Source organism: Nicotiana attenuata, unplaced genomic scaffold (genome assembly GCF_001879085.1).
Source record: "Nicotiana attenuata strain UT unplaced genomic scaffold, NIATTr2, whole genome shotgun sequence".
NCBI classification, from domain to species: domain Eukaryota; kingdom Viridiplantae; phylum Streptophyta; class Magnoliopsida; order Solanales; family Solanaceae; genus Nicotiana; species Nicotiana attenuata.
In genome coordinates, this window is record NW_017670550.1 from 73,742 (window position 1) to 87,909 (window position 14,168).

Sequence of the window (14,168 nt, forward strand, 5' to 3'; positions counted from 1 at the left end):
CACCCTCTATAGCCCCTCAAAATTTTAATAGCCCATGTTTTGGGGAGAAATTCAAAAATAGCCAGATTTACCACTGGTCGTTGAAAAATAGCCAAGTTTCAAAAGTCATCGAAATTTAGCCACTTTAAATCTGAGCGAAAACACTGTTCAAAATCCGAAAAAATACGCCCGCAAATTTTACGGGAGTTCCAGCATAAGTATGCTTGAACTCTCGTAAATTTTACGGGAGTTCCAGGATAACTATGCTGGAACTCCCGCAAATTTTACGGGAGTTCAAGCATAATTATGCTGGAACTCCCGCAAATTTTACGGGAGTTCCAGCAAGTATAATTGTCCAATATAATATACTGGAGTTTGGAGCACTGGTGCTCCAGTCTCCCGCAAATTTTACAGGAGTTAGCAAAGTATACCAGTCCAGCATAATATGCTGGAGTTCGTACACAAATGCACCAGAACTCCCGTATATTATACTGGACCGGTCCCTGTTGCAGCAAAATAGTGGTTATTTGACTTGATAAACGCTGGCTATTTTTCATTGACCAGTGTGAAAACTGGCTATACCATGATATTTTAACCATGTTTTGTCCTACTTACAAAAAATGGCCCTTTGGCCCAAAAGTATTGCATATAGTAGCCGAAAGGAATGATTATGACAACATAAGCGCTTGTAGCTCACTGGATAGAGCACCTGTTTCCTAAGCTGAAGGTCATAGGTACGACCCCTGCCTGGCACGATAGAGCAACCTTTTTTTGCAATGTATAAATATTGTATCCTAAGTTCGACAGTGTATCCTTGGTGTATATTGAGCCTATCTCGAGTGTACTTGTGTATCTAAAGTGTATATATTTGTGTACCCCAAATGTATTTTGTATCGTGAATGTATAATCTGTCTGAACAATATATCAAAATTGTATATAATGTGTATTTTCTAATATGTAAACATAGTGTATATAAATTATATACAATTTTGTATGTGTAATGTGTGCACACTATGTATTTGGAGTGTATCGTGTATTTTTGTATAGTGACAGTCTTTTTTGTATATATTTTGTATAGTTACATCTATTTTGTATAGTTATATCTGTTTTGTATATTTTTTGTATAGTGACAGTCTATTTTGTATATTTTTTGTATAGTGACAGTCTATTTGTATATATTTTGTATAGTGACAGTCTATTTTGTATATTTTTTGTATAGTGACAGTCTATTTTGTATATATTTTATATGGTGACAGTCTATTTAGTATATATTTTGTATAGTGAAAGTCTATTTTGTATAGTGACAGTCTATTGTATATAAATTGTATAGTCACAGTCTATTTTTGTATAATTTTTGATTCAATACTACTAATTCACTACTAAAGCAAGCTTATATTTTGTATAATGATAGTCTATTTAGTTTATTTTTTATAATGACAGTCTATTTTTGTATATATTCACTATACAATTTTTTTTAGATATAAGGAAGCTAGAGACCTGTAATAGACCTGAGTAGATAAAACAATAAATCAAACATACAGTATTGATCACTACATCGGAATGATTTTTCTTTGAATACTCACTATATTGGAATGATATTCTCCAATAATATACTGGTAGTGAACTAAACTATATCAAAAACATCATAGGCTTATCCAATTGTTGAAATTTATCTTCTATGCCGATGCAATGACTGACTTGATTATATGTTCTTGTTTTGGACGCCAAAATGATTTTTGAACAAATAACAATCCTTCACCATCCTTTGAGTAAGACATCTTCACTTTCCATTTTGCAGACCTAGCCATATTCTCTATTTCAAGTATAGTTTCAGCATTGTCCCGCACAATCAACTTTCCTTCTAGCCTCAGAATCCTGTCCACTTCTGCATATACTGGTACTATCTTGCACCTGTTGGCAACAGAATATCACATACAAATTTTTGTTTCAATACTACTAAGAACCAAATTTTTGGTTCCAATACTTCTAATTTACTTGGTTTATTTCAAAAAGACGAATTTTTATAGGCTAAAGAGAAAATTAAATATACAAGATCCATCAATTTATACACAAATAAAGCCACAATTTCTAGAGCAAGAACACTTGAAATGTCCAAGATGTGATTCACCAAACACAAAATTCTGTTATTACAATAATTATAATCTTTCTCAGCCACGTCACTTTTGTAAGAGTTGTCGTAAGCATTGGACCAAAGGTGGTACTATTAGGAATATTCCAGTTGGCGGCGGTTCTCATAAGAACAAAAAAAGTTCTTCTTCATCCAATAAGAAAATTTCCTCCTCAACGACGTCTTCAGTTTCATCTTCTAAACCTGATCAGATAACAAACCCAAAACCAGAGCCGTTTGGTATACCTGCAATTCCAGCTTTGATAAGATGTAATATACTAATGGATGATATTACAAATTTGGACTGAAATGGTGAATTTTATTGAACTGTTCAAATGTTACAATTGTACCAACGTAATGAGAATTAAAAGACACTCTAAGAATAAGGCTTCTAATCTCAAATGCTTCAAATCTCCATTGAATCCAAGCTATCACCTGAAGAATTAATGGAGGTTGTTAGAGAGAAGGAAGAAAAGAATGAGGAGATTAGAGAGGAAGAGAGCTAGGAGAAGGAGAATAGAAATTACCAGATCATAACTGCCCAATTAGATAGGCCCAAATTCTGTTATAACTCCTTCAGCTGGCCCAACCGTTAGAAAGTTGATAACAAATCTAGACCCTTTATTTCATTGATGTATCTCAGCCGTCCAAATAAGCATGTGTCTCTCACGTGAGTTTGTTTTATTGCCTAATTCATTTCCCTAATTCCTTTCTTCATTTCATCCTTAGCCGACATAATAATACCCCTCCGATGAAAACAATGACCTTGTCCTCAAGGTCAGAGATTAGCCACAAACTCTGGGAATCTACTTCTGATATACCCCCAATCTTCCCAAGTTGCATCCTTAGCCCTCAAATTAGCCCACTGAACCAAAACCTTGACCCCCACTCCATTATTCACCTTCACCATCTTCCTTTGCAAGATTGCTACTGGTTGGACTAAGATACAACCATCCTCATCACAGATCGGAGGTTGTGGCTGTGGAATGATGTCAGGACCTACGCGCTTTTTCAGCTGAGAAACGTGGAACACAGGGTGGATCTGAGATCCTAGCGGCAACTCCAATCGGTAAGCTACTGACCCTATTCTTTGTAGAACCTTGTAGGGACCATAAAATTTAGCACTTAGCTTAAGGTTCTTTCTTACTGCTACTGAGGCTTGCCTGTAAGGTTGAAGCTTTAGGTAAACCCAATCGCCCACCTCTAAAATCCTGTCAAATCTGTTCTTATCTGCATAAAAATTCATTCTTGCTTGGGCTTGAATGAGGTTGTCCTTAAGAATCTGCAACATTTGCTGTCTTTGTGCTATCCAAGTGCCTGCCTGTGACTGAGCTGGTTGGGGTAGTGACCCCAGTGGAATCTGAGGTGGTGCAAACCCATACAGTGCCTGAAAAGGGGTAGTCTTTAAGGAACTGTGATGGTTGGTGTTGTACCACCATTCTGCCAAGGGCAGCCACTTAACCCACTGCTTAGGATTAGTAAACACCATAGCCCTTAGGTAAGCTTCCAAACATCTATTTAGCCTCTCTGTCTGTCCATCTGTTTGAGGATGGTAAGAAGTGGACATATTCAGCTTGACTCCCATGGACTTGAACAACCTCTGCCAAAATTGACTAGTGAACACACTGTCCCTATCAGAAATAATTGTCTTAGGCAACCCATGTAGCTTGTAAATGTCTCTCAAAAACAGGTCAGCCACATCTTGTGCTGTGAATGGATGTCTGAGAGCTAGGAAATGTCCATACTTGGTAAGCCTATCCACCACCACTAGTATAGCATTTCTGTGACCTGATGAAGGTAACCCCTCCACAAAATCCATGGCTATGTCTTTAACATGGTAATTCAGGAATTGGTAATGGCTGTAATAGGCCAGGTGTATGTATGTTTTCAGTCTTCACCCTTTGGCAAGTATCACATTCTGATACCCATTTATAGACATCATTCTTCATATTAGGCCAATAGAAAATCATCCTCTTCCTTTTGTAAGTGCCCTGCTGCCCAGAGTGTCCTCCCAAGGGGGATTGGTGTAGTGCTTCAAAAATCTTAGTTCTTAGATCTGTCCCCTTGCCAATGTAGATCTTCTGGTCATACCTCAAAATTCCCTGCAGTAAGGTATGATTGGAACTGCTGTTGGTATTGGTTATCAATTCAGTTATCAACTTGTGAGCATCAGGGTCATGCTCATAACTATGCACCACCTCACTCATCCAAGTAGGTTCAGTAGAAGATAAGGCAAATAATGTTGATTCTTCCTCCTGTCTCCTGGATAGTGCATCAGCCACCCTATTTTTAGCACCCTTTTTATATTGGACCTCATAGTCAAGTCCCAATAATTTGGTAAGACCCTTCTGTTGCAGAGCAATGGTAACTCTTTGCTCTAGCAGATACTTCAAACTGTGATGGTTTGTTCTTATTATAAAATGGCCTCCTTGGAGATAATGTCTCCATTTATCTACAGCTGATAGTACAGCCATGAATTCCTTCTCATATGTAGATAGACCCAAGTGTCTAGGAGCTAAGGCTTTACTGAAATAAGCAATAGGCCTGCCTTTTTGCATTAAGACTGCCCCCATCCCTTTAGAGCAAGCATCAGTCTCAATTATGAAAGGCTTGTTGAAATCTGCCAATGCTAGCACAGGTGCACTGGTCATGGCTTGTTTAAGGGCTTGAAATGAGGTCTCAGCCTCTATATCCCAGTGAAAGCCATTTTTCTTCAACAGGTTAGTTAGGGGTCTACTTATAATCCCATATGACCTGATGAACCTCCTATAGTATCCTGTCAACCCCAGGAACCCCCTAAGGGCCTTAACAGTTTTAGGAGTAGGCCAAGAAGCCATAGCCTCAATCTTTGAAGGGTCTGTGGCTACCCCTTCTCCTGATATTATGTGCCCCAAATATTCTACCTTGGGCTGGCCAAAAGAACACTTGGACAACTTAGCAAAAAGTTGATCTTTCCTCAATATCTCCAGTACTTTCTTCAAATGTAGGACATGGTCCTCCATAGTAGAGTTGTATACTAGAATATCATCAAAGAACACCAATACAAACTTCCTCAGATACTCCTTAAAAACATGGTTCATAAGTGACTGAAATGTGGCAGGGGCGTTAGTCAGTCCAAAGGGCATTACCCTAAATTCATAATGTCCCAAATGTGTTCTAAATGCTGTCTTATATATGTCTTTTTCCCCCATCCTTATTTGGTGATAACCAGCCCTTAGATCTATTTTAGAGTATATGCATGATCCACATAATTCATCCATTAAATCATCAACCAAGGGAATAAGAAACTTGTCCTTAATAGTCATACTATTTAAAGCTCTATAGTCAATACAAAACTTCCAACTACCATCTTTTTTCTTGACTAATAAAACAGTGGATGAAAATGGGGAATGGCTTGGCTGTATAATCCCATTATTGAGCATTTCACTCACCTGTTTCTCTATTTCATTTTTTTGAAAATAACTGTATCTGTAGGGTCTAATACTTCAGGATTTGCATCTGATTTCAGGGGAATGTAATGGTCATGAGCCCTCTTTGGAGGCAAGGATGTTGGTTCCAGGAAGACATCTGGAAACTGCTTCAACACCTTGTCAATAGCTGCAGGTATTATGCTTGATTCTGTCACTTCTTCTGCTGAAATTGTGAATAAATGAGACCATATGGCCTGCCCTTTCTTAAGCAATTGTCTCACTCCTTTGGTTGACAAACTCTTTAGCTCTGTTTGATTGTAGATCCCCTTAAGCTCTACCCTCTTCCCTTTGTGAGTTACTTGCACTTTATACTCCACAAAGTCAAGTAGGACTGGATTATGCCTTTTCATCCAATCTCCCCCTAATATCATGTCATTGCCCCCCAGCCTAGTTATTCTGACTGCATCTTCAAACTCTACACCTTGTATTTTCCACCTGAATTTGTGGCAAATGTGCAAACTCATTAAGTAGTTGCCATTTGCTACTGTCACTCTCATGGGCACAACTTCTGAAATAAGACAACCTGTTTTTCTGGCTGCCTCCATATCCAAAAAACTGTGTGTGCTTCCTGAATCCAGCAAAATAGTTAGAGAGTTCTTCTTGTCTTCACCCCTCAATTTGATGGTGTTTGGAACTTCAGTGCCAGATAGGGCATTTAGTCTTATTGCCTCATCCACTATCTCTTCTTCTGGAATTACCACTCCTTCTTCTTGCTGTAGGTTCCCTTCTAAATCCTCCTCAGTAGCAGCTGATATAGCATTCAGTTGCCTAGGTTTACATTGATGCCCCTGATGGTACTTTTCTCCACACTTATAACACAACCCTTGAGCCTTTCTACTCTCAAATAGTTTGTTATTAGAAAATCTGGAACCCCCATTTGCACTCTTAGTAGGTTGGGGATAGTAACCTGTAGTTGATCCTTTGTTCCACTGTGCTTTCCCAGCCTTAGTAACAGCTTCCAATAGGTTCTTCTTATGCCTTGCTTTCTCTACTGCCTTGTTGAATTGACTGTATGCCTAATTTCTTCTTTTAACCCTTCTATGAAGAATTCTAGGAAAAACTCTTCTGGTATAGTAGGATTTCTTATTAACACACAAGCCTTGAGTTCTTCAAATTTCTCCAAGTACTCATCTACTGATCCTGTTTGCTCTAATTTTTTGAATTCCCCAATTAGGTTTAATTTGCTATTAGATGCTCCTTCAAATCTACTACAAATTTCAGTAGTAAAATCTGACCATCTAACTACTCCTTTACTTATGTGATAGGAAAAGAACCAGGATTCAGCCTTACCATTGAGGTGAAGGAATGCCTCTTCAAGCTTTTGCTGTGGATCAGTGATGTGGTTATGCTGGAAGAACCTTTCACATTTCCTCAACCATGCACAAGGATCTACTCCATCAAAGTAAGGAATTTCCACTCGCGATTGAGATGAATGGCCATAGTTCCTTCCTCCTGGATTATCCTTGTTTTCCCCCACCCATGGCCTGGTGATCGGCCCAACATTTGAGAGATCCTCCAATGGCGCACTACCCAGAAGTCCATCTCGTGGAGGAAGCAGCTTTTCCACTAACAATTCTAGTTTTTTCCCCAAGTTATCCAACCTTTCATCATTTGTAGTCATGTACTGTTGAAATTGCGTCTCTAATTTCTACAGAGATTCGTCTGTAGCTTTAGATCTTGTCTCTGCTCCTGTCATTTTGTACTAGCCAGGAAGAAGCTCTGATACCAATTGTAATATACTAATGGATGATAATACAAATTTGGACTGAAATGGTGAATTTTATTGAACTGTTCAAATGTTACAATTGTACCAACGTAATGAGAATTAAAAGACACTCTAAGAATAAGGCTTCCAATCTCAAATGCTTCAAATCTCCATTGAATCCAAGCTATCACCTGAAGAATTAATGGAGGTTGTTAGAGAGAAGGAAGAAGAGAATGAGGAGATTAGAGAGGAAGAGAGCTGGGAGAAGGAGAATAGAAATTACCAGATCATAACTGCCCAATTAGCTAGGCCCAAATTCTGTTATAACTCCTTCAGCTGGCCCAAACCGTTAGAAAGTTGATAACAAATCTAGACCCTTTATTTCATTGATGTATCTCAGCCGTCCAACTAAGCATGTGCCTCTCACGTGAGTTTGTTTTATTGCCTAATTCATTTCCCTAATTCCTTTCTTCATTTCATCCTTAGCCGACATAACATAAGAACAGTAGTAGAGTGATTGGTATGACTAACGGGCAATTCAGTTTGCTGTTGGAGTCAAACGTGCTGTAATTTGGGACTTTGCTGGAAGCTTTGAATAAATTAATAATGGGTTCAATTTGTAGTTACATGAATTTGCAAGGAATCAAAATACCAATTTGGGTTCGGGTTCAGGCTCAAATGGTACCCGTCAAAATGGGAGTAATACAAATGGATATTTGGGACGACAGCGGCTTCTTCGGCTGAGGGAGAAGGAAGCTAGGGTTTTGAGTGGCAGTGGTCTTGGGCTAGCCTTTTAATTAGTTTTTGGGCTGTTAATTGTATGATTTATTTTGTGGCTAGTTTTTGTCATTAGTTTTTTCTGGATGGCTACAAATGAAGTTTGCTCTTTTTTTCCAACACCAAACCAAATCAAACCAAACGATAGTCGGGTTTTTTCCTCGGTTTGACTCGGATTATCGGGTTGGTGCGATTTGTCGGTTTCCTTTGTACAGCCCTAATCCTAAGTAAGAAACTTTTGTAAGTAATGACGGCTTGCATTTTAATCATTTCGATTTTAGTCGTCGAGTGTATTTGTTTTTTTTTAATTGTGAATTTTAATCCAGATCTCAATTAGCCATGTCGCCAACCATCAGTCGCCACTACTATTATCTATCACCATCATCTACCACAATTATCAGCCACAAAGTAAATTACCGCCATCAACCACCATCATAACCACTAGCCGTTACTGCTAGTCAGCATCACCACCGTTAGCCCCTTCACCTCCTTCATCATATAAACTTAGCTTTCTAATATTTTATTGATATAATATTAGATTAATTAATATTTATTTAAATTTTATATTTATTAGTTTTCAATAAAGACAAACTTTACATTCAAATGTCGAGAAAATAAATGGTCTAAGTTATTTAGTTTCTAAATATCTTAATGTCAATAAGATCTTAATATTCAACATTAGTTTCACATTGGAGGTGAAAGTTTCAATAGAAAATGTCTGTTTATTATAATTATTTGAACTCAATTTATCTCCCCTATGAAGCTGGCTCAGGCTGGCCTATGTGGGTAGCCTTGGGTTTAAAGTGAATGCTGGACACAATAGTCAACCTGTCATTTGCTGCTCTCTAAGATTTGCTTTTCCAAGAAAGCACTGCATATATCTATTTTCAGTTTGATTCATCGATTAAAGTTGGGTAAAATACATACTCTATCCATCGACCTTGTTCCCAAATTCTGCTTACACACTTGTTAAAGACGGAAATCATATTACACACCAAAACTTTTAAAGGTGTGTCAATTACACACCACTTTGGTGTTTGACCACAGCTGCTTAAAGATTGCTATTACACGCGCCAATCAACATCTGACACGTATCATAAATCGAAAAAAGAAAAAAAACTAAAAAAAAACTCTGCCCCTCTACCCCCCCCCCCCCCCCACTCCACCTCCTCTCCTCATCTTCCCAAAGAAAAAATTACAGAAAAGAAAAAACCCCACCCCCTCCTCATCTTCTCCACCACCACCATAGTACCACCAACCCTTCCACTACAATCACCTTCTTCCCTAACTATAGATTCAAGTCTTTACCCGATTTTTAACAAGTTTTAACAATATCCATAACAAATCCTTATACAAATTTCAAATTCAAGCTCAAACCCAAAGTTTCAAACTTGTTAATGGTGTTTTTTGAATTTTATCAAAATTAATCACCTAAGTAAGTTTTTATTCAACAATAATTATGAATTCAAATTAATTTTCTAGGTCATGAAACACCAAAATCAACAAGACCCAATTAAGTTTTCAAGCTTTTCCAAAAGGTCAATAATGGTGATTTTTACAAGACCCAATAGCTCATCTTTTCTTCTTCTTTTTCTTTTTCTTCTTATTCATGGGGGTTGGTTGGAAAGACGAAACATGAGGGGAGTAGACAAAACTAGGATGGAGGTTAGGGAAGAAGACGAGGGGGGGGGGGGGGGAGGAACGTTGGAGTGTGGGTTGGGGAAGAAGACATGGGTTATTTTTTTCTTTAATTTGGAAAGAAAATAGTTTAAAAAAGGGAGATGAATTTTCTAGTTTTCACGCGCCTCTTTTATGTGTAATACACGCGCGTGACATATGGCAAAAGAGGTGTGTAATTGACACACTTTTAAAAGTTTTGATGTATAATATTATTTCCGTATTTAACAGGTGTGTAAGAGGGATTTGAGTACAAGGTCGATGGGTAAACTATGTATTTTGCCATTAAATTACTGTGGGTCCATGAGTAGTAAATGTGAAGCACGAGAGATAAACAAAGAAAATAGTACTCATATATATTGACCTCTGACCAAGAAAATCTATGTATAGAGACAAAAATATATATGTTCCTCATCACATCACATAGAGACTATACATCTCATATTTTAATTAATTTAACTAACCAACAATCACATCCGATGGACCCCTTCATACTATTATTATACTAATTACTAATACATGAAATTAATTATTCCAGAGGCTTTAAAACCTTCCAGTCAACAAGAGTCCAGAGCAAGAAATTATGAGAGAAGAGAGTTGATATGTGTGGCTATGTTTTGGGCATCTAATGCAATCCCATAAAGTCCTCTCCTAGATAGCCCCACACAGTAGAGTCCATTCTTCCCCTTCCAGTGATCTGGAAATGCTGCTTTTGGAAGTCCATCTTCATTCAAAAGATAATCATCTCCCTACATATATAAATTAACACACCAATTTACAATATACTTTGATAACAACAAAAAATCAAAATTTTTATCCATTATAACAATAAAGACAAGAGACAAGACAAAAGTTTTCAAAAAGTAAAATATACTACCTGAAGCCAGTTGTGAGTAGTTCTCTTGAAGCCAGTAGCAAAAACGATAACATCAAAGGAATGAGATTTACCATTCTCAAACACAACATCATTTCCTCCAGCTATGCGTGTCATTGCAGGTAACACCTGTCATCACCATCATATTTTATCATCACTTTCTGCATTCTTGCTTTTCTTTAAAGCTTGCATGAAACATATTGCATCGATCAGAGTTGTGTTTCTCAATTACGTACCTGGATTTCACCAGACTTGATTTTTTCATGTGTCCCCACCTCAACCACTGGGTACTTACCATACTTTAGTTTAGAAGCAAAGGGTCCCTCTTTTGGCCTTTTCACCCCATAATACTTGCTTATTTCTCCATACTTTACCTTGCTTAATATCACCATTATTAAGTCCACCACCTTGTATGGAACGCTATACTTCAATAACATCACTAGCCCCAAATATGCCATCTCTCTTGATATTAAGTGTATCTGTTTTAAAAAATCAAGACATTTCATCAAGTGATAGTAATTAAGTGGATTTGTAATTTAGAAAATTAATGCGATATATAACAGATTAAACATTAATTAATACCGGGCTTCGAACGATAATGGAAGTTTTTGCTCCATGGTTAGCAAGATCAAGTGCAATTTCCATGCCAGAATTACCACAACCAACAACCAAAACACTTTTACCCTTAAATTTCTCTCCATTTTTGTATTTAGTAGTATGAATGGCCTCTCCTGCAAAATTTTCCAAACCAGGGACCTGAGGAATAAAAGGGTAACTAGCTTCTCCAGTTGCCACCACAAGGAACTTGCTAAAATACTCCTCCACATCACCAGAATTTCCATTTCTAACCTTAACATTCCATTTTCTTGTGGATTCTTCAAAATAAGCAGACTCAACTCTTCTTTTGTACAAAGGAGAGATATTAAAATGGGAAACATAGTCATCCAAGTATTGAATGAACTCTTTTTTGGGTATATAAGAAGGAGAAGAAGAGGGAAATGGAATGTGAGGAAGTTGACAGAATTGTTTATCCAAATGAAGGTGAAGTCTATCATAGGAATATTTTTTCCACATAGAAGCATAACAATCATCTTTTTCAAGAATAAGGTAAGGGACAGAACTTTTTTTAAGACATGCAGCTGTGGCTAAACCAGCAGGGCCAGCACCAACAATAATGACTTTAGGTTCTTCAATTGTTGCCATGGCTGAAATGAAACAAAATTTGTTGTTGGGATTTAGAGAGAAAAGATGATGGATTTATATACAAGGAAGTTAACTAGCTGACAAACTTTTGACAATAGGATAGGAGTAATATTTTCTATTTTTGAGTAACTCATTTATGGTGACTTCAATCCTTCTTTTATTTTTCATTTCCTTTATTTGTTTTCTTACGTAATTTGGTGGATTACGGGTTAATCGTAATCTAATTGATTGTTTGACCATGATTTTGTATTCTCAAAACTTATAAGTAGTAAACATTTTTCATAGTATGATATACTTTTGCACTATCATTTTAACATATTATATATTTATAACACTAGATAACATAGTAGTTTTATTTTCAGATTATTAATCTCACTTTTTTTATGAACAATTAATTAGCATAAAAATAAACTTAAATTTTATGCACGGTAATATATAGTAGATTTTTTACACTATTAAATTGATTTAAATATATAATAGGTGAGTATTCATAGTAAATCATATATGGTAATCTGGAAAATGGACTAATAACATGCTATTACATGGTAAGCTGAATTAATGGTATGGAATAAATTTTTTAACTGTCAATACACATAACTTAAATCGTTACGTTATCAATATCCATAGAAGTTAAATTCTCTTCTTCTTCTTGTTGTTTAGTTTGAGTTGATTTACTAAAGAAAGAATGTTAATAAATGTTTTGTATGCTCATGACTGATATATACCCGTAATCTGAAACATCAACTAATTTTGCAAAGATTTATGGCATAACAACTCACCTAAAATAATATTACTTACGGTAAATGTTGTTATAGAAAATATTTGCTATAGTGAATTATTTACTTTCTCCATTAAGAGTAATTAAAGCATAAAATTTCCCTTTTAGATTTTGATTGCCTACCATATTGAACTTTGACCATAAGAATATTCAGATTAAATCATATAGTATGGTTGTAAAAAAAAAAAAAGAATTAACCCCCGATTTTTACTAGTTGTTCTGGTTCTCTCATCAGAACTTGATAGAAGTCTATTGATTCTTTTTGTTGGGTTGCAATTTTCAATTAATTCACGAGTATGAGTTTAGTCAAACAGTTCATACATATTTTATGCATTAAACTATATGTGCCATTATTAAACAATTACTGGCCAAGTTCGATTACAACAATGGCAAGAAATTCTAAAATTTGTACTTCGGAATTTTCTTTTCATGTTAGAGGAAAAAGAGCGCTTATATTTTCAAGTGTCTTTTGGTTTTGGAATTTATAATTTCGTTCCAAATTAACATTTATGCATATTTAATTCTAATACATAATTCAATCACCTCCTAATTTTTAATTTAATTGAAGTGTATAATAATATTAATACTATGTTTCTCTCTCGACTCTATCTTGATGAAAATATATTTGTAGAGTTTATTATCAGACACTTGTATTTATTCATGTTCAATTTACCATACGAATTCATCAAAATTGGATCATAAAAACTAAAAAGGAAGCATAAGTATGAAAACATTTTCAGCCAAACACATCTCTCCCCTAATGATTTTAGGCTGCATAATTAGAGCTAGCTGAGACAAGTTAGCTATAGTAGAAGGAATACTTTGGATTACGTAGGATAAAATCTATCCAATGTCTGGTACACTTTCAACCTTTCGGTTTCTGGCTCTGGGTTAGCAGAAATAATCAAGATAACTTTTTTTATTTTTGTTTTTTACGTTTGGTAATTGCTTTTGTTTTTTATTGCTCTCCCATCGTTAATTACGTTTCTTTTCTCCTCAAGAGCTTTTAACTTGAAAAGAGTTAATATAAAACTTTTCGGAGAAGTTATTATTTTAGTGGATGCCAGTGGTAGTTATATTAAAAGAAAAAAAAATTCGTGATAAAAATGTCACGAATCTTAATTTGTATGTACTCTAAAATTGTTATAATTTGCCTTTCTACGAATTGTGTTGGGCTGGATTAGATTGGATCAAATATTAAAAAAAAGGAAGAGGATGACCTAAGCTCGTTATTTTAAAAAAGTTTCTTATAAAGGATGATTAGTTATTTTCATGAAGGGCCGAGTGAAAATAGAAAGTTACATTGAAAATCAATGCAATCGACAAAAAAAGTCGATCCCATAATAAATACCTGTTTTTTCATATTCTTCCATTACTTTTTCGGGTTCGATCTTTTATTGAAGCAAAATTTGATGTGATACTTTAAATAATATAACTGTAGCATATTCAAGTATATAGTTGTTGTCACAGATGCAGACCTATGGCTTAGGTTGAGGGGCTATTGGACCCCGTAAGTTTCGGCAGAAATCTAGTATATCAGTGGCGGATCTACATTAGCTTTTGTGGGTGCTTAAGCA

General features: G+C 36.0%; 1 protein-coding gene across 1 annotated transcript; it reads right to left on the reverse strand.

The window, feature by feature from the left end:
• Window positions 1-10,106: 10,106 nt before the first annotated feature.
• LOC109240848 (probable indole-3-pyruvate monooxygenase YUCCA10) lies at window positions 10,107-11,837 on the reverse strand. Its single transcript, XM_019407531.1, has 4 exons — window positions 11,193-11,837; window positions 10,847-11,089; window positions 10,614-10,739; window positions 10,107-10,485 (listed from the first exon to the last, which is right to left on the reverse strand). Exons 1-4 carry the CDS (start codon window positions 11,811-11,813, stop codon window positions 10,318-10,320), a joined length of 1,158 nt encoding a protein of 385 aa, XP_019263076.1. The 5' UTR covers window positions 11,814-11,837; the 3' UTR covers window positions 10,107-10,317.
• Between the last annotated feature and the right edge of the window lie 2,331 nt (window positions 11,838-14,168).

Bases quoted from the DNA above. Each gene is read 5' to 3' on its own strand.
- LOC109240848 (XM_019407531.1), bottom strand. From the start codon at position 11,813: ATGGCAACAATTGAAGAACCTAAAGTCATTATTGTTGGTGCTGGCCCT. The intron at 11,090-11,192 runs GTATTAATTAAT...TTTTTAAAACAG, and splicing joins CCATTATCGTTCGAAGCCCG to ATACACTTAATATCAAGAGA. The intron at 10,486-10,613 runs GTAGTATATTTT...TTATATATGTAG, and splicing joins CTACTCACAACTGGCTTCAG to GGAGATGATTATCTTTTGAA.